Raw genomic sequence first — 21,983 nt, 5'->3', positions numbered from 1 at the left:
ATTATTCAAACCGTAATTCAGCAATCATTCAATAGATTTAGCCTATAATTAAACTAGAGGCCTGGTTTACAAAATTCATGCACGGGTAGGGTCCCTAGCCCTGGCCAGCGATCAGGGCCGATCGGAGCCTTCTGGCTGCTGGTGGGGGCCTTCCTTCCCCAGCTGACGGCTACTGGAGCCTTCCTTCATTCCATGCTGCCCCCTGGTGATCAGTGCACGTCATAGTGAGCGATTGAACTCCCGGTCTCCTGGTCTAACACCCAAGTGGAGACTGTGCATATTAGCCTTTTATATATATATATATATGAATTACTCAATTTTATTGTAAGTTAGAAAAGAGCCCTGTACCTTATAATGTTATCATGTGTCCAAATCCATTTCTGATGGCAGCAGAGCAGATCAATGGCAAATATATATTCCCAAGTGTTATCACTTAGGTCTTCACCAAATTTTTCACTGGACTGAAATTCTGTTTTTGGACATAACTGTATGGTCAAAAGCAGCTTAGAAACCATGAAGCCAACATCTGCAGGCGCATTCTAGCAAACAAAAAAATAAAATTTAGTGTTCAAGTATAACAACACATCTTATAAGTAGCCTCAAAGAGTAAAACAAGCGTCAAATGACCATTTAGTTTTAAAAGACACCTTCTGAAAGTTGTATTTTGAATAAGGAACTAGGTTTACCTCAGTTATGGCACATGTTCTAAAATAATGCTAGCATGGTGGTTGGTAGGCCAGATAAAAAGCTCGAAGCAGGATGCAGAATCCAGTCAGGTAGAAAAGAGACTAGCTGCAATCCAGACTGTAATGCAAATTTTCATTAACTCTAATCAGAGATTTAAAGTTATTATGTTATAATAAAAACATTTAAGCTTTGAAGAATACTATAAATTCGGTCATTTTTCTGACTCGTTTCCTTTTTCTAGAAATTCACAAAATTGAATCAGATAGTACTAGCCACTATTTCACACCTGTGCATGGTTTTTAATATTTATCCAAGTTTTTGCATGCATTGGTAGTCCGAATGTTCCTTTTTGTTGCTGAGCAGTAATCCACTATATAGGTATAGCACAGTTTATCCATGTACCCTATAGCTTTAGACTACAGTTAGAGACCTGGTGCATGAAATTCGTGCACTCGGGGGGGGAGGGGGGTCCCCTCAGCCTGGCCTGCACCCTCTCGCAGTCTGGGACCCTTGAGGGATGTCCAACAGCCGCGGGGGCGAGAGAGACTCCCGTCACCGCCGCTGCGCTTGCCAGCCATGAGCCTGGCTTCTGGCTGAGCAGCGTTTCCCCTGGGGAGCACACTGACCACCAGGGGACAGCTCCTGCATTGAGTGTCTGACCCCTGGTGGTCAGTGCATGTCATAGTGACTGGTCGATTGGTCGACTGTCTGCCCCCTGGTGGTCAGTGCACATCATAGAGATTGTCAACCAGTCGACTACCTACTCTCTGGTAGTCAGTGCACATCATAGCAAGCAGTTGAGTGGCCTTAGCATACCATTAGCATATTATGCTTTGATTGGTTGAACGGATGACCAGACAACCAGACACTTAGCATATTAGGCTTTTATTACATAGGATGATGCTATGAGCATTCGTACACAAGTGTTTGTGTAGACATAAATTTGACTTCTCTTGGGTAAATACCAAAGTGGATTTATAATTGTTTTCTTGTGTAATTTTTTTTTACTAGGGTTTATTATGAAAAATGAACAGAGCACTTTCAATCTTTTATTTCTGAAAAAGTCTGGGATTATCTGGTTCCATAAAGATGAGGCAAAATACAAGTGAAACCTACACAATTTTTGTATAGTACATTCTTAATCATCTTCTCAACCTCTTTTATGATCATTGAAAACAACAGGTTTAATCAAGTGTTCTACCCCTAAAACCAATTTGGTCAGTTTTATTTTGCTAAGAAATCAATCTAGCTTTCCAAATCTGTTGCTCTAGATTGTAGGTAGGTGGTAGTCTTCTTGGTCACTATCCTGTAAATGTAGATATATCTTTATCCTCAGCCAAATTCTTGGCTATTTTTGGCTTTTCTCTTTTTGTCATTAATCTGAACTAAGTTATCAATCTTATTAGTATTTTTAAAGACAATACTTCCCTTTTATGTGTTTTTTGTTCTCTACTTGATTACTTGTATTACCTTTTAAACTATATTTTTTCTAGATTCTGTCAAGACTTTTAATTTTTAAGATGATTACCAGCAACTTTATTTGCTTAATAATAAAGACATTTAAACTACTTTAATGAATACAGGTTTTCCAAAACCAGAGATCTGTTATGAAAATTTTCCTTTTCAATGACACTTGAAAGATTGTGAATTTACTGTTGAGTTTCTATTTGTTCCCAGATTGTCCAGGGCTGTATATTTAAATTTCCAAGTCACTTTTGTGGAATTTTTCTGAAATCTTTGAATTATGTACAATTTTATTGATTACCAGACAATTGTGTAGGTAGAATCTTTACTTTTTAAATATTAAAGTATTCATGTGGCCCAAATCATGACTAGTTTTTATAAAAGTGCCACATTTACAAAATATGAAAAAATGCAGATTCTTCATTCAAGTTTACTTTTAATATTATTGAATTAGAGGCCCGGTGCACAAATTCATGCACGGCGGGGGGGGGGGGGGTGTCCCTCAGCCCAACCTGCACCCTCTCCAATCTGGGAATCTGGGATCCCTCTCACAATCCGGGACTGCTGGCTCCCAACCGTTCGCCTGCCTGCCTGCCTGCCTGCCTGCCTGCCTGATTGCCCCTAACTGCTTCTGCCTGCCAGCCTGATCACCCCTTAACCACTCCCCTACCAGCCTGATCAACGCCTAACTGCTCCCCTGCCGGCCCTATTGCCCCTAACTGCCCTCCCCTGATGGCCTGGTCACCCTTAACTGCCCTCCCTTGCCAGCCTGGTTGCCCCTAACTGCCCTCCCCTGCTGGCCTGGTGGCCCCCAACTGCCCTCCCCTGCTGGCCTGGTCACCCCTAACTTCCCTCCCTTGCCAGCCTAGTCACCTCTAACTGCCCTCCCTTGCCAGCCTAATTGCCCCTAACTGCCCTCCCCTGCTGGCCTGGTCACCCCTAACTGACCGCCCCTGGTCGCCTCCAATTGCCCTCCCCTGCCAGCCTGGTCGCCTCTAACTGCCCTCCCCTGCAGGCCTGGTCCCCCCCAACTGCCCTCCCCTGTAGGTCTGGGTTCCCCCCAACTGTCCTCCCTTGCAGGCCTGATTGCCCCTAACTGCCCTCCCTTGCAGGCCTGGTCCCCCGCCAACTGCCTTCCCCTGCTGGCCTGATCGCCCACAACTTCCCTCCCCTGCCGGCCATCTTGTGTCCACATGGGGGCGGCCATTTTTGACCACATGGGGCAGCCATCTTATGTGTTGGAGTGATGGTCAATTTGCTTATTACCTATTTATTATATAGGATTCCACTATGTCTCTACTGATTTTTGTCTATCAGATCTGTTGAAATCTGTAAGAGAATTTGGAAGTCTTGTACTTTAATAGTATTTTCCCCACAAGTATTCCTCATATTTTATAGCTTTGACTTTATATTTGTATTTAATCTGATACAGGGTAATTACATTTACTAAAATTCTATCTTCTTTATAAATAATGTCTCTTCTTATCAAATCATCACATCTGGCTTCATCCCGAACTGGCCAAAGGAGAAGGCTCCTTTACACAAGCAGAGGATGACACAGGAGCCAAGTGGCCCTATAGGCAGCCTGGGAGAGTGGCCTTTTTCTTTGCTCTTTTTAAGAAAATAGAAATCTAATAAATATTAATATCAAAAATTACTAAAACACCAACCTAGATACTATATTAGCACATTAGTTACTAAAGAAAATAATAAAGTAATAGAAATGCCATCAACTAGAAAGAAAAATACAGAATATAAGATTCAGAAAAATATTAACAGGAAAAAGTTATTTTTTTCATCTTTCTTAGTACATACTATAGAAACAAATTGTTTACAGCTCTCCTTGGAGCCCTTACACGTATGTATAATCTCATCAGTCATAAATTAGTGCACAAAATAAACTGTTAAATTAACATAATATACAGGTCTACAATTCTTCCCAAAGGGTCACATACATACTTAATGAACAGCATTTTTTTTTTAAAAAAAAGCTTAAGCTAAAATGATATTTTAAAGGATGTAAGGCACAGAATATATTATCTCTAAAAGGACTATCACCTAATGGAACACCAAATAATAACATTTACGTGAGATCTACAAAGTATGGTATTACAAGAAGTAAAAATAAACCTCACCTTTTCCCAGTTGAGAAAAGCTCTTAAACAGTTCAGAACCTCTCCTTTAGCACGTTGCCTGGCAACTAGCTGCATTGCCTTATTAATCACTGATTGAGAGATAAATATATCATGCCACATGTTTGCAATGAACAAAGTCAATTTTTCTGACTCTGGAAAATCTATAAGAAAGAAAATAAGATAAACCTTATGACTGATCAAGTGAATAAATAACTAAGAGTAAATGTTAGTAATTTCACTTGAACCTTGCAAGGCCTCCTACCCACTGAGGCCCAGCCTCAGTTATTTAAAAATCTGCTTCTCTCTTCTTTTTCCCTCATCCCCCTGGCAAACTTTCTTTAAATTTGAAATATTATACATGAATATATACCACTGTTGAAAAGAGCAATACACTCTAAAACAGGGGTCCTCAAACTTTTTAAACAGGGGGCCAGTTCACTGTCCCTCAGACCATTGGAGGGCCGGACTCTAGTTTAAAAAAAAAACTATGAACAAATTCCTATGCGCGGGCCCGGGACAAGTCGGCTGCTAAGCAGGACAGGCAGCGGCACCCGGCAGGCCGGATAAATGTCCTCGGCAGGCCGCATGTGGCCCGCAGGCCGTAGTTTGAGGATGCCTGCTCTAAAACATGAAGACAAGGCAACCACCTTTTCTCCAGCCTGCCCCAGTCCCAGAGCCCTTCTAATTGGCTAGTGTCATTTCAGGCTATTTTTTGTATGCATGTACAAGAGAACACCCTTGTAGAACACAAAGAGCAATTGGTTTGAAAATTTTTTTTTTATCATTTATGGATGATAATCCTTTGTTGTAAATAACTTTTCCCACACTGTGGCTTGTCCTTTGTTCAATTAACTTAATTGAGGTACAGCTAAAATACAATAAAATACACTCTTTTAAAGCAGACAGTTGGATGAATTTTGATAAATGAATACATCCATGTAACCTCCCCCAGCCAATATATAGAACATTGCCATCATGCCAAATTCCAGGGTTTGAGCCTTTCCAATAATGAATCACTTCACCTCAAATCCAGACAGCACAGATCTGCTTGCTGTTACTTTAAATTAGTATGCCTAATTTACATGGAGCACATGTACCCTTTCTGTCTGACTTCCTCTCAGTATAATGTTTCGGGATTCATCCACACTGTTGTATGCATCAGTAGTGCGTGTTTTTGTTCAGGGGGAGTAGTATTCCACTGCTCATAATTATGCTTGCTTTTCATCACCTACTGGACATGTTTCCAGTTATGGGATATTATAAATGAGGGCACTATGAATATCTGTGTAGTGGTCCACGCGAAGATATGTCTCTATTTCTGTTGGGTAAGTACCTAAGAGTGAAATTTCTAGGTCATATGATAAACTAATGATTTAATTTTATAAGAAACTATCAAGTGTTTTTGCAATTTGGTTGTAGCCAGTCAACATGAAGATTTTTATTCTGTTTGATGTGAAACCACATCTTTTTGATTCTCTGTTCTACTGTACCTAACACTACACTGTTTTGATCTGTTACTTCTGAAATCTTGTGTTCCTCTAGTTAAACTTCCTTCTGTCCCAGGAGTTCTTTGAGTGTTGTTCCCTCTACCTGGAATTCTCTCCCTCACTTTTCTCTTAGGTATTCTTTTGCATCTTTACATCTCAGATTCAAAAGCCACTTTGGTAAGGAAAGCTTCCCTGACCACTCACATGCTCTCAAATCTGCTGACCACAGGACAATCCATTCATTCAACAGATAATGATTGTGCATAATACATTTTTCTGGGGTAGGAATATAGTAGAAACAAGAATAACAAAATTGCGTCCTTACAGAGTATGCAATCTAAAGGAGGAGTAATACAGCAAACAATGTAAGTAGGGTAAGTGCCATGAAGGAAAAGAAGGAGAAGAAAGGATAAAGAATGACCAAGAGAGTTATGTTAAGTCACGAAGTTAGCCATACGAAGATGTGGAATAAGCTCCCCAAGAGAGAAACCTGTAATACTAGAGCCTGAGGTGAGAATGGGCTCATTGTGCTTGAGGAAGAACCAGAAATCCAGCTGTGCTCAGCAGAATCCATGCCCCTCTCCTTTCTGCTTTCCACCACGATAAAACCCGATGTGTGCTTGTGCGCTGTTACCATGTACTGGCCCTACTGAATGATATCTGGTTTTGGTCTCCATTGAAGCCTTAACACTTAGCATGCGCCAATAACTATTTGTTGAATAAGAGAGTAAACAAAGAAATGATGTGGGCAACAAACACAGCAGCCTCATAAGTCTAGAAGTGATGGATACATTATGGTAATAAAAGATTATAAGTCTCTGCAATTTAGGTAAGACTTTCTAATATAATATTACGTTGCATTTGTATATCATTTTACTATTTAATAATGTCTCCACTGATATGATGTAATGAAGAATGACTCCTAATCTGATCATCAGTAGAGACTGAAGAAATAGTAGTAAAGGGAAAAGAGAATCAAGGGACAGCCCTCCTTTCCACTTCTCTGATACTCTTCATGAGCTTATGAATCCATCTCATATTTCTGTCCTTTCCAGCTGATGACACAGTAATGTGGTTTACCACTGACTTTAAATCATTCCCTTATTTTGCGTCTACTTGATCTGATTCTAAAGTAGCTGCACAAGGAATGAAACAAATACACAGTAATGAGAGATCCTGTATATGAACTTACTTAAATCAGCATTTCAAGTGAAATGCTGATTTAAGTAAGTTCAAGTCACAGGAATTCTCCTACTGGAAACCAGGAATGGACAGGTATACCTAAGGCTCTACATGCCCTCTAGTAAATGTATAAATCATTACACAATTAAAAAAAAAAAAAACACAGCAATTGCTCAGCTAAAAATATAGAACCAAATATAATGAGGTAAAAACACAGTAATATATTTTCAATACAAAAAAAAGCCGCCATGTAAACATACCTTCCTTAAGTAGGCTGTAGCAGAACAAGCGAGCTCTTTCCAAGTCTCCAAGTTGCCGACAAATACCCACATACACTCTGCAGAGTGCATGAATGTAATTGTACTCCAGAGATATCTTCTGATTTTTTAGTTCTGAGAGAATAGAGTGAAGCAAGCACTCTGCTAAATGCTGGAGTGGGGGAAAAGAAAATCAAAAGGCAATGTACAATATTTATCTTTAGCCTATGAAAGAAAAGCTAAGTTGCAAAATTTAGCATCTACTGGAAAAATAACACATGCACTGTCAGAACGTAGAAGAGGGTATTAACCAGTAACGACCTGCTTAGCAGGAAGCCAAGGGCTCTGGGGGAAGGTTAAGTCCACACCTGTCAGCTGCCTGTGGTCAGCAGTGCTACAGGCGCTAGAGGCAAATCTGAGCACACCTGTCTGCCTTTTGTCACTCCCACCAATTATAGTGTCTTGGTGTTGGCTACAATTTGTTGTGTGCATGTATTAAGCCCAATCTATCCTATTCCCTTCTTGTTTTCTCAACTCCAGTGTACTCTACACATTTATCCTGTTCAGATCTTTAAATATGAGGTAACATTTTCTTGCTCAGTAAGAGAAGCCATTAAGTAATTTGACATATCTATTTGAAAATAAACATCTTTTCAAAATTACTTAGTGTTCTGTATGCTTTCTAGAAGTAAACAAATCTAAGAAAAATATTTATACCATTATGAATTGGAGACTGTGCAGATAACCAATAAAGGATGAGTGCATGGTACTGGAAGTCATCCACATAAGGTGTCAATATGGGCATTTAGAAAATGTAAGCCTGTGACATTCCTAATAAACTGTAGTAGAACTGAAACTGAATACCTGCTGTTTGACTGCAATATACATCGAGAAGAGGAAACCAAACCCACAGGCCGTCTTTCTGAAAGACTACCAAACTCTCAAATGTGTATGTAAGATTACTTACAGAAAAAAAGGCTCTATTATGTGATAAGCATTTGATGCTTTCAAGCAAATAATTTTGAGCCTTTAAACATGTCAGATTCTATGGGACACATGCAATTTTAGCTGACAGAATACTTACTTTAAGTTATTTGATAAACACAAATGACCAAATCTCTAGTGTCTTATCTCAAATGCATAAAATGCTGGCTAGAAATACAGTATAGGCCTCACTGTTTGTATAGATAACTGTCCATTTCTGAACTAAAACTTCTGTTGGGGTCATCTGCCACTTTGACAGCCTGTCCCTGTTGAGCAATTCCTAAACTCTCAGATACAGCTGCCACCTACCTTCTTTGTTGTGCTGAAATCATAGACAACTTCTTTCTCTTGATCTCTCATTACAGGCTTTTTGGAGATATTCCCCACATATACATGACTCCGAATGACAGGCAACAGGTCAAAGGAGGACTCTGCAATCTTCTTCAGAGCATCAGCTATGGCTTTATCATGGGACTCCACAGTTTCTTTGGGGTTCAGAGGCAACTGTGAAACTGTACTGGCAGCTGGAACAGAACTTGATTCCTCATCTGTCACTGTGACTTCAACTTGAGGGAGGTTCCTGGGGGGGTGTTTGACTCCTTCTGGAGTGGGGCTCGAGGTTTCTGGTTCTGGGGACCCACTGTCCAGGCACAATCTTTTAGCACTCCTCGGTGTACACGATGACAATGTCCTTTTCCCACTTGCATTTTGTTGGGTCCCCAAATCTCTGGATTTGTTCTGGTTACAGTCACCACCAGAGCTGCCCCCCGTTTTGACAAAGGCGGTTGACATGGAAGTGATTGCTTTGAAACCTGTTATAGCACTGACCGGCCCTGGTAAATTCTGACGGTCACCAGGTGGCCCTCGTGTGAGCTGAATATTCCCTTTAAGGATGTTGAGAGTGCGGGCCCTGGCAGATAACTCTGGGTACATGGTGTCAAGAATTTTAACAGAATTTTCCTGTGGCCCAGTCACAGCAGTGTGGGCTGATGCACAGGGGGGCAGTCTGCCAGGCACGGGAAGAGCATGCTTTGGGGTGGTAGCACAAAACTGCAAAGGAGATGATAATATCCTCTCCCCAGCAGGTACAGCAGATGGAGACATAGATGTGCACGATGGGGAGGCACTCCCTGGATCTTCCAGCAAAGGAGACATCATGGGTGGCATTGGGATCTCACACGATGGAGAAAGCTGGCCAACAGGAGAGGTGGGTGAGGAGGGACTGGAACTTGATATCAGAGGAGAAACTGGGTGTGAAGTCCTCGGAGGCGTGGCAATCAGAGGAGCAAGCAGGGGTGGCAAAGGGGGCCCCACCTCCTGCCGTATTTTACTCAGAGTGTCAGCGGAACAATCTGTAGGGGTAGAGGTGTCAGCATTGGCCAGAATGGTTTGAGTTTGAGGTCTCTGGGTTTTTGTGCTACCTCTGTCCCCCAAAGATGACTGAGAAACTTCACCTGGATTAGTTTCAACTCTGCCTGGTGCTGAAGTCTTTACCAGTTTATTTGACTGATCTTTGTTTGAAATCTTTGATCGATTCTTGTTTTTGTCAAATGGCTCCAGTTTCGAGTTATAATATGTGTGATCCGATGCAACAATCTGAGACTCAAAATCATAAATTTCAGAACTAATCCTTACACTAGGTTTCACAGGTCTGTTCCGCAAACGACTTTTATCAAAGTTAGAACTCTGACCACTGCTGGAAATATCCTCTTGGGTGCATGGAAGATTACTATCACAGGGGGGCTCCTGAAATGGAGAGCCAGGGTGGCTGGTCTCAGGGGACTTCTCTGCAGAAATAACAGAAATGAAACCAGCTCCCGGCTCTTCTCCATCTGGGGAAGCAGGGATGTCTCCAGAGGTGTCACAGAGGATAATCTGGTCCACATTTGGCATGAGTGGTACCCCACTTATGATGGTCCAGTTGTCCCCCTTTTCAATGACTAGATTTTGGTCATTTATAAGCTTATTTATAACTTTGGAAGTTACTGTAGATATCTGACACTGAAATGTCCTTTCTGCCTCCTCACAACCAGCACTGTGCTCAGCTGTCTGCCCATCGCCTGAGTAAGAACTCTGGGTTGGGGGCTCTGCTAGTTGTGGCAGGACTTCGTCCCCACTGTCCATCAGTCTGGTCACATCTGAGTTATCGTCAGGTCTGTCTTGAGTGTTTTCAATAGATTCCCTATTAGTGGGAGAACTGCCCTTAGCATCCAAACCAGCTGTTGATGGGGATGGATCTGAAGGATGCAACGAGGAGCCACTTGTTTGCTGAGGTGAGACTTGTTCTTTTATGGGTTCGGTTGTGAGGCTGTCATGTATACTGAAGAGCAGTAAATTACTAGCATCTTTTCCATCTGAGTCCTCACAGTTGGATTGAAGTTCCTGCCCAATCTTGGTAAGCACCTCAGACAGCGTTTCCAAAGAACACTGAGTGAGCTGACTTGCATCCTTTAAAGGACAATCATCTTCCTCTGATTCAATCCACTCTTCACAGGTTTTGAGTGTTTCTTCTTCACAGACTTGCTTTCTGTATTTTTCTCCTGATATTTCATTTTGCTTTAATTCTTTGTTCATTTCTTCATTTAGGGTTTCTTTGCTAGAATATTCAGGAACAGAGTCCCCTGAACTATAATCTTTCAACTGACAACTTTCAAGAAACATAACAACTTCTGACGTAGAAAGTCTATCTATCTCAGAAAGAGTACTGATGTTGAAGTCCTGTAGCGCTGAGGTCAGACAGCCCACCTCTGTGGAAGGCCTTGTCTCGGCAGAACAAGCATCTGCAGTTCCTTCATCTCCTCTGGAGGCCTCGGCAGCATCCTGTTTCTGTTTATCCATCACGGATTCAGGCTCATTTTCACCCTCACTGCAGCTAGGGGCCTCACTTTCCTCCATCTCAGTATCACCACCCCCAACCTCCCGAATGCCTGTGTAACAGTACAGAGGACCAGAAAGGTTACTTTGGGGGACACCATGTGTTTCTTCATCTTTTCTGCCAATCGCTGGCAAAAAGGCATTATCTGTAGTGCCCGGACCTTCAGAAGCACAGCCAGGCGTTGGTGATGGCTGCTCCAGAGGCTCCTCCAGGCTTTGCTCTACACTAGGAGAGTCCTTTGAAATGACCAGGGCTTCACCACCAGATGTGACTGTGTCTCCAGAGGATATTTCTTTAATAGGAAAATCTCCTGACGCTGCCATTTCTGTGGCTGGATGAAGTTTGTCTGCACCCAACCCAGATGAGTCCAGATCTGTGGCATTTTGACATGGACACTGCTCCTGCAGCTCTGCCTGCAAGGAGGGTTCCATCATGTTTTGGTTTGAGACTGGGATGTTTTCAGAAAAGAAAGATAACTTACTATTTTTGGAACAATGAGAATTTTCTACTGGTAAAGAACCACTTGAAGAATCAAAATCTAGTTTTCTACAAGAGGTGGAACCTTCTAGTGAAGTCTCTTTTGTAGCAGCCACCTCCTTGATGTTCTGGGTTGTCTCCTCTCTTTCTGCACATCTTGCTACTGATGACACATTATCAACATTTTCTGTTGCTGAGGCAGGCTCATTCCTATGTAATCTCAAAGGTTCCAATCTAGCACCCTGCATCATTTCAGGCCTGGCTTGCTTGGTGATAACTGACACTTGGTTAGACAACAATGATGTTGACTCTCTATTTTCTATGGATGGCACTGCCTTTTGTAACTGATTGTTGGTCTCTTGTTGATGTTCTGATTTAGCTATCAGCATTTCTTCACCACCTCTCCTTAACAGATTACTATGGTGCCAAGAAGTGCTTTTAACAAAACCACTCTTGCTCAAGCCAGACTGAGACTCTACCAATGCTGTGAAATCTGACTGACTTGTGAGCTCAGCTCCTGGACCTTGGCTTTCACACTGTCCACCTTTCACAGCTTTCATAAATACTGACTGAGGAAGGGCACACACTTTGGTCATATCTTTCACAACTTTTGTACATTCTACCCCACTGCTACTCTGATCATGAAAATCAGATGCTCCCAATTCAGTGTTCAGAGCATGCAAGCTATCCTCTGGGTCGTTTGCTCCTGAAGAACATTCTGATGGCTCAGACTGCAGACCTGACATGTTTGAAGTTCTAGCTAACTTCTGTTCTGAATGACGCGCTTCAGTAGGAATTACTTCAGTAGGAACATGAGTATCATGACCACACTTCAACCCAGAGGAAAACTGAGGATTACTGTGGACAGATAATGCTCCCGAGGTAGAAGAGGAAGAAAATTTGGCTTCAACATCAAGCTCTGTTGCATCCATTACATCATCTGCATCTTCTTCAGGTTCAGATGATTCTCCTAAAGCAAACCCTGGCATGTCTTCTCTTTCCTTTTCCAATTCTTTAGATAGTCCCTGAAGATGATCAGAAACTGATATACAATCTGATTCACAAGTGGTTTCATTAGTTGGTGTCCACTTAGTAAAGTTTGATTTGGATGATCCAATCATTCTGGATAATGGGGTTTTTCCTTCAGATCTCATGAGTTCACTTAATGGTCTCTTGGCAATGGGAGAATAACACATGTCTGATTTCCCGAGGGCTGCTTCCTTCCCTTGTGCTATGCCACCAGACTTCTCAACACTCACATTTCCGGTGGGTTTACAAAGTGTTCCCTCAGCTTGCATTGACATATCTATTTCCCTAACCTCTCCTGGTCTTTTTGCCTCACCTAAAATGTCTCTTTTTCTGCTTCTCATGAATTGAGATGACACTGCCCAGTGTTTTTCACGAGCTAAGGAGAATGTGGTTGAAGGTTCTCTCAGTGATGCTGTAAATGCCTCAAACCCAACAGTTGTCACTTCATTTACTTCCAATGTGTTTGGAGCTTGGGTGGCTTCATGTGATTTGAGTTTTTCCTCACATGTACCACTTCCTTTATTTTTTCTGGATGAGCCAAAACAATCCTGTGCCTCAGGTGTATCATCTTCTGAAATATACTCAGAACTTTCATGTTGGGCTGAGTCACTATCACTGGAATCTGTATACTCTCCAAAGTAAGTTTCCTTAAAATAAATGAGTTATACTAGTTAGTTAATTAAATACCAATTCAACCAACTAAAATATCAATTAAATGCATTAAAAAAACAAAGTAAATCCTTCCTGAAGAACCTTTTAGAACACATAGGAGGACAGATAGTTTACTCTCTGGAATCGCTGTAATAGCTATAAGGTGGGAAAGTCTCGATCACAAGTATGGCACTGCTCTGCCCTTTTCTAAAAGAAGCTCACCTCTCCCCAGAGCTACCCTCACTCACACCTCTTCTCCCATAACAGTTTCTTCCAAGTTCCAGTCCACACGTGGCCTAGTGTACAGTTTGTTCTCCTAACCTCCAAACACTCCTACTTCTCAACTCCTTCCCCATTTTTCTGGCCAAAAAGCCAGAGTCTGGCTGCAAAACCCTCTCATTTCTTCCACTTCCCAGTCACTCCTCCAGAAATGTCTGACTCCAGCCCAGAGCATCAAATGCGCCATCACTCTGGGTAACAACTCATGGACAACTCTCGTCACACATTTCCTTACAAGTGCTATACCTGGGATGTTGTTATTACCCAGACCTGCTCCACCTCTTCCCCTTCAGCATTGTATGCAGTGACAATTCTTCCTTCCACCCAGCCTATCTCTACCCCTGCTCCAGAAACCCTGCTTGACCCTCAACTAGCCCTCACTTTTGTTTTTGTTTTTTTAAATATATTTTATTGATTTTTTACAGAGAGGAAAGGAGAGGGATAGAGAGTTAGAAACATCGATGAGAGAGAAACATCGATCAGCTGCCTCCTGCACACCTCCTACTGGGGATGTGCCCACAACCAAGTTACGTGCCCTTGACCGGAATCGAACCCGGGACCTTTCAGTCCGCAGGCCGACGCTCTATCCACTGAGCCAAACCGGTTTTGGCATAGCCCCCACTTTTGCTAACTGCCTTCATCACACGTGATCCACCAAGTAAGCAAATTTATTAAACACCTGGCCTTCCTGTTCTGTAAGGAAAAAGGCAGTCTGGGGAAGACTAGACACTGCTAACAGAAACACTCTTACTAAAAGAATCCTTTCTTCCCCCGAGCTGGAGTACCATCATCTGGTTTTCCTCCACTGTCTGGGCACTTGTTTTCAATCTTTCTTTCCTCTTCCCCTTTTCTGTTTGGTCACATATGTATTGACAGTTTCCCAGAGTCTCTCTGGGACTCCATCTTGATGCATCCTGAATGCCTGTGTCTCATTCACCCCAGCCTCCCTTCGAGTAACATGCCCAGCGATCTAAAATGCACACTGCATATGTCCACTTGGAAATTCCACACGCACCTAATATCTAACATTTTATACATTACCTCGCCCAAGTAGGGCTTCTTCTTACATTTGTTATTTTCCAACATCCTTGACTCCTCCATCTCTCCTAACAACCACAATGAAAATCTCACCAAAGGCTGCTCATTCATCCTCATAACATTTTCCAAACCGGTCCCACCTCTTTAACCACAATGCCACTACTGGGTTAAGGTATCAAGAATTAAGGAAACTGCTGATTTACTGATTTCCCTATTTATGATCTTGCCCCTTTCCTGGCTATCCCCACCCTCTACCCATTCATACAGTGACTAAATCAAACCTTTCAAATGAAAATTTATCATCAGGTTCACTTCTTTGGATCCATCAAGAATCTCCCACTGCCTTCAGGATAAAATGGAAAGTCCTTAGGACACACACAGCCCTTATGGACCTGGTCTGTGTGAATGTTCCTGTGTCAAGTTCACCCTAGTCCTATATCTCTACCAAATGCCTCACTCCCTCTTCAACACTGAGCCATGGTCTGACTTTCCTGAAGCAATTCCCACCCTAACCCCTCCACTCGGCTTCCATTCAGGACCAAGCCCTGTCTAGGTCCTCTCCAGCAAGGTGCAATTCCCAGCAGTGAAGTGCTCTACTGAGGCTGTGTTATTACCTATTCCTTAAGATCCGACTGCCACACAAGATCCAACCAAGTGGCAACCATCCCATACCCTATGTCACTTCAGCATTCCTGGAGCCTAGCACAATGTGTGGAACACAACAGACATGCATGTTTCCTGAATGAAGGAAGTGACTCAAAGCTATTTAACTGCTCCTTAAGCCAAAAAGTACATAAATCTGTTTCATCAAAACTAACTTCCTAAGAAATTAGGATAAACCATTCTGTAAACACAGAAAGAGGTGATGAGTTCACAAAATGAAAGTGGGAAATTTAGCAACCTAGGTTAATGTATGCTATAAAAATGAATTTAACCATCTCTGAAAAAGTCCATGGCTACAAACATGTATTTAATTCATTCACTCCATATCTGCTAAGTGACAGGCATGAGAGATAAGAACAAACAATAGGAGACCTACAATTTGATTGTGGATAAAGACAAACATTCAACCATAATAGAAAGTGAAAAAAGTCAGACTTTTTTTAATTAACTACATGTTGATCCTAAGGGCACTGGCAGGCCTTTTTAAATAAAATCTGGTCTGATTACCACAAATGTTCTTTGAGTATGGCTAACGTAATAGGATGTGCCCACTTGGTGACCCAAATTCAAATTGCAAACTCACAGGTGCAAGAGAAGAAGGTAAGGTGCCATGGTGTGGTACAGACCCCAGAGGGGGTGATGGTACTGGAGACAAAAGAGGAGGGGGAAGTTTGAAGAAGTCAACTGCAGCTTGAAGATCTTCATCAAAAGAGCGATCATGATCAGAAAAGTCAGCACTGTCCTCATTCCTCTGTAGTAAAACCTCAGGATGCTGGTCATCATTACGGTGGGCTGCTGCACTGGGTGTCTCTTTTCCCACATTTTTACACGCAGAGACATCAACCTCTATCTCCATGGACTGCTCTGCCTGACATGGCTGCACAGCAGAGGTTCTTGGAGGACTGCCTCCTACCCGGGTGGGCACAACATCTTCCCTGGACTCTCCAGATATGGGCTTTTCTTGGACAGGTTTTGCTGTAGAAAAGAAGTAAATATCAAATATTTACAATATCAGAAAAACTTAACAGTTCAAAACGTTTGCAATGTCCACATAAAACGTATTTAAAAAACAACCGATCCCTTCCTGAAAACTATCCTATAAAACCTGAACACACTTCATGTAAGTATGCTTCGCTCACAACAAACAGGATGAGAAGACAGGCAGATGGATGAATGGGATTCCCGTGGCTCCTCCGCAACAGAGCACAGCAGTGTAACAGGCCCTGGGCCCTGATGACGTGCCCATTCTCTTGGTGAACCTTACAACCAGCAGTACCTGGGAGAAACAGTTTTGTGCATGCAAGTTGGCAGGGAACACAATTTTCTCTGGCAAGTGATCTATAATCCACTGACATCAAGCCTACTCCATCACCATATTTGTACAATGTTCAAATGAAGGAATCAGGTCACATGAATACTTTTTATACTAAACAAGAGAAAAATTACTACAAAAAGCCAATGATTTTTGGGTCTCGATTTTGGTTAAGTGAAGTGGTACTAATTACTAGTCAAGACCTATGTGTCCTGGAAATCATTAGAGACATCTATTTGCCATACTTTAAAAGCTGTAAAAATGTTTTACAGAGGACTCAGGGCTCCTAGGAAAAGTGGTTGATAACAGAGCTGGGTAGTGGAAATACAAACTGGGCCTGAAACATCTTGCAGTGTCAGAAAGTAAAGAGGTACTCAGAATAGGATGGGTTATGCGGAAAGAGCCCAGGAGCCAACCAGAAGATGATCCCAATAACCAAAGCTGGGGCAATCTGAACAATACATAAAGATAGTACTGAAGTATAATGCATAAAATAAAATTAATACCCATGAGACTACAGTGACAGAAATAAGTGAATTAATGAAGGGAAAGCTTTTTTTTTTACAGAAAAATTCCATTTAATAAATGCAAAAGAAATGAGGGAAATACAATAAAATCTATAGACAAAGTAGCCACTATAGCAAATACGATCCATTGATGGCTGCTAAAATCAGTGGGTTATAGTTAGAGAGAAACAGAATATTTGCAGAGTGTCAAAGCATCTCCCCAAAGATAATTAACTAATAATAGCTTTACAATGAAGAAACCTGAAAGACGCCATTTTAAACAAATGATAAAGGTTCTAACATCCCCAGTGACAATGCATCTCCACAACCCTTCTCCCTGGGTACAGCACCCTAAGCAGAGTGCAATATCACATTGTGAAGTTCTTGCCATAAATACACGCCTCAATCTAATATGAGAAAACATCAGATAAGCCAAAACTGATAGGCTTTCTACAAAATCATCTGTACTCTCCAAAAGTAGAAAAAATATGAGAGATAAGGAGAGATGTTTGAACTGTCCGACTGGGGGAGATGAGAAGAATGACAGCTAAATACAACATGGGATCTTGGAAAAGAAAAATGACATTGGTAGAAAAGCAGGTGAAACTCACATGAGGTTCATTTTTGTTAACAGCATTATTCTAAGTGTGCTGGCTTTGATTATAGGTTAAGGAAAATGTTAAACTTCAGGGAATATAAATGAGGAATAATAATGAAATTTTTTACTATTTTTGTAACTTTTCTCATATGGAAACAAAACAACAAAAAATAATATATTTTATACTATAATATTGCAAAGACACTATGTTTTCCCTTCTACTTGAAAAAGCTAACATTAAGGAACAGACCTAACCCTTGAAATATTTTATTTTTAAAGAAACATGTAATATTTCTAAACAAAGAAATGCCCCTTTTAATAACATATTTAACAACATAAAATCAAAGTGTTTACAATAAAAATAAAGTACAACTATTGACTAATACAGAAAACTGAAATGTTGCCTATGACCTTAGGGAACCTGAGTGATGTTCAGAGCCTGAGAAGAAAATCTAGGTGCATGTTTCTGCAGACTTACATCTTCACTATCTGTGAATTCATAGTAGCTAATCTAAGAAACTAGCACAACAACAAAAAAGCTAAGCACTTTATTTTTTAAATATATATATATTTTTTATTATTGATTTCAGAGAGGAAGGGAGAGGGAAAGAGAAACAGAAACATCAATGATGAGAGAGAATAATTGATTGGCTGCCTCCTACACTCCCCCACCAGATACTGAGCATGAGCCGTGATTGGGAATCGAATGATGAACTCTGGTTCACAGGTCGATGCTCAATCACTGCGCCACACCAGCCAGGCAAGTAGCACTTTAATCTTATGCAAGACAGCAATCTTCTCCCCATCCACTCCAAGTGACTAACATCTACTTCCAAATCTTAAATCCTGAATACAGTGCCACTGAATGTGGTAGAAAGAAGACATAACACAGATTAAGTCCAATCTATGAAAACATATTAGCTTACTGTGCTGTACAGTAATAATCTGACATGACAGTTTACCTAACCATATCAATATCCTCCTAAAGGAGACTACAAATTTAGGGTAGACTGTAACTAAAATTTCAATCAAAGTGACAGGTAAGTTACATAATATCAAATTAAGCTAAACTGCTGGTAGGTGGATAGAACTCATGAAATGATTAGAAAAGCTGTGCGTGCTCAGTCTTCTGCACACACCTGCCATATACACCTCCGCTGTGGGTCCAGCCAGCTTCTTTGAATGTTCTCTGATGAAAGCTACTATTAAAAATTAAAACCCAAATGCATTTACTGAGATTGGTAAAATGTAAGAAAAGGAATCTGGTATAATTAGGAGTACCCATTCTAGCTATTTCATTATTTATTACCCTGAGACATTAAAAACTAAAGACACACAACAGCCATGATAAACATTTCTACTTTCATGTACAATATGTACTTCTGGAAGCTTCTCTCTCACCTGGGACACATCTGCTGCTTTCACCAGGTGCTCTCTGTGCTGTGTTTATACAGAGCCAGAGTTCCTTCAGAAGTAGTTTTACTTTTCCTGGGAAAGAGAATACAGTATTAAAGACATGTTACGTGGCTCAATGTATGCACGGACAAAAGACAGTCCTGTGAAATCAGGACTTATTAGGAATATAAGAACGAAGTAACTTAAACATCTTCCCCAAATTCAACTACTGCACATAAGTTAGTTAGCTACAGACAGAAAGGTCTGCAATGCTCTAGACCAAGCATGTCAAACTCAAAGGCTAATACAGGCCAAATAAACAAGGTTTAAGTTTATGTGGGCCACAAATAACAAAAGCTTCAAATTTCATAGTAACGCAGGTTTATTTTGATAGAGACATACTGAATACAAAGGGCTGAAATAAATGAGTAATTGTTAACATTAAATAACAGAACATTTTAATAAAAATTAATATTTTTTCTTGAGTATTAACTTACCAGACACTGAGTAACTGCACAAAGTAATAAGCGTAATGCAAATAAACCTATTTTTCTTGTTCTCCGAAAGCGAAATATTTCCTGTTGCGCACACCAAACAAGTCAGTCCAAGACTAATGAAGTGGCAATTGGCTGCTAAAATATTCGCTACTAGTATTCGTGGAGAGAAATGATGGGGCTGCACGTAAGATGCTTAAAGGAAATGAAGGCCACATGATTATAGTAATCAATCATTAGCAAACGTTGTAGTTTGTTATTAATAATTAGGTATAACAGGATATTGTAAAAATTAAGTTACGAAATGTTTATTAAAATGTTTCTTGCATACCTTTAAATTGACTGGGCTGCAAAAATATTTGTTGTGGGCCGCATGCGGACTGGGGGCTGCGAGTTTGACATGCTTGCTCTAGACAAATATTGATGGCTGAATACAGGGTTTTGTTTGAGGGAAATGGGAGTATTTGAGTCAAAAGACCAAATCTACCTGTTGTTAATGGCTTTTATCACCTTTATGTATGTGTGAAACAAAAAAATCTTTGGCCTGTTAAGTTTTCTACAGAGAGTGATATGGGATCAGGAAGGAAGCAGATATAATGACCGATATAAGAGATTTGGGCTTCATGTATTCTACAAAGAATAGGAGAGCAGTATCTCTTCAGTTATGAGGTTATTAGAAAACCCTCAGAGTCGACCATGCTGTAATTAACCTGGGGGCTTCATGGATCATAGAAAAGCCATTAGTAGTCTTAATGAAAAATGAGGAAGACAAAAAGATGTGTGTGTAAACAAATAAACAGGAAGAGATAATCACACAGAGAAGCATATGCTTTTATGAGCAAAGCAAAAACTTTGGAATTTTTTTAAGTTTTTAAAAGGGTCTGTCTAGATTCCTAAAATGGTTAAGAACCACTGATTCAAGTTGAAAGGCCAATAGTAATTGTAACTAAGACAGGCCCAATAAAATTCATATAACATTAAGAATATTAATTATGATTTTAAAGTGAGTTTAACATTAGTAAATACAGAAATTCCAAAAAAATTTGATAGGAAAAATATTCATAAAAGTATCGATAATTTGTAATTAAGTCTGCATATAAAGACAGCTCACACAAATTAAAATTCAAGTAAAAATAAGCTGTATTTCATTTCAGGCCACCTCAAAGTTCTATTATAGTTTCCTTGAACTTAAGTTCTTAAATTAACCTGAAGCACTTATTAAAAATACTGAAATCTTTAATCCAGTCTAAACCAACCTTTCAAATCTAAGTATCTCCAAGAAATCACAAATTTTGAATAGGTCAGCCCTACGGAAGCCGGCAAACTGCATCACACCAAATAATGAGGTTCAGACAGAGGGACTGGGACAGAGTTGGACATTTTCAACCTCCCCTGAGCCAGTCAACTCTGACAGTAACCATGTGTGAGGCACATCCATTTTTGAGTTCCAAATTCTATGATCAAGCAGCTTATCTATGTTGTGATTTAACCTACCCCAAAGCCTGCTTCCAAACAATGTAATCCCCTTTGCTTAAATGACCTGACCAGGATCCCTGCTTATTAGGTATACCCAAAGCAGCAAACAGGGAACCTTAAAAAAAAAGAAAAGAAGTTACTTTTCTATTCTTATGGAGTCTATTAACCAGAGCTATAGCTATTCTAATCGAGCACTTTTTCATTACTTCTAATCTACAAATAAAAGAGATATCTATTCCAGGCAAGATAAAACAAAACAATCTTCATTGTGGCTTCATTAGTTGTTTGGGAAAAGAAAACCTCATTAAATTGAACCACACACCTTAACCCAATCTTTTAAAGCACTTCCTTTATCAAAATCTAAGGCATCTGTCAATATTTCCGGACTTTTCTATTCCACTGACATGTCCTTTCCACATGAATACCACACTTCTTTAATCATAATAGTTTTATAATTGTTTTAGTATCTGATCAGATTTTCCTTTTCAAAAATTTTATTATTCTGAACATCTACTCTTCCAGATAAAGCTTCACCATCTGCTTTTTCCCAGACAAAACTTCAATGGTATTCTAAGTGAGATCATCCTATATAATAAAGAGCTAATATGCTAATTAGACCAGAAGGTGGACCAACCTTCCGAATGACCAGTGGGTGGGGGCAGGGCCACAAGGCAGCCAGGACCCCGAGGCAGCAGGGGCTGCGAAGGCCTACTCTTGCACGAATTTCATGCATCAGGCCTCTAGTATGTTTATAAATGCATTTGAGGAAAATTCACATCCTTATCCTTTCAGTCTTTCAATCCAGAAACATGATATTTATTTATGCATTCGGGTCTTCTTTAATGCTCTTCAGGAGTGTTTCATAGTTTTCCTCATGGAGTCATAGCACACTCCTTTTAGGTCTTTTCCTAAACATCTGATGGTTCTGTTGCCATCTGAGGATGGGTTGTTCTTGTTCCATTCCTGTTCAATGTTTATATCACCACTTTTCCAA

General features: G+C 40.6%; 1 protein-coding gene across 1 annotated transcript in view; it reads right to left on the bottom strand.

The window, feature by feature from the left end:
* Positions 1-21,983, bottom strand: part of ICE1 (interactor of little elongation complex ELL subunit 1) — a 60,993-nt gene that overhangs the window by 6,217 nt on the left and 32,793 nt on the right. The window contains exons 10-15 of the mRNA XM_080679853.1: positions 19,026-19,112; positions 15,792-16,183; positions 8,506-13,224; positions 7,216-7,384; positions 4,287-4,447; positions 349-539 (exon numbers count right to left, since the gene is read on the bottom strand). Coding sequence (XP_080535979.1) covers positions 349-539; positions 4,287-4,447; positions 7,216-7,384; positions 8,506-13,224; positions 15,792-16,183; positions 19,026-19,112 — 5,719 coding nt within the window. The remainder of the gene's footprint in view (positions 1-348; positions 540-4,286; positions 4,448-7,215; positions 7,385-8,505; positions 13,225-15,791; positions 16,184-19,025; positions 19,113-21,983) is intronic.

The sequence above is a fragment of the Plecotus auritus genome (genome assembly GCF_963455305.1).
Source record: "Plecotus auritus genome assembly, chromosome: 7".
NCBI lineage: Eukaryota > Metazoa > Chordata > Mammalia > Chiroptera > Vespertilionidae > Plecotus > Plecotus auritus.
This window is presented reverse-complemented; position numbering and strand designations above follow the sequence as displayed.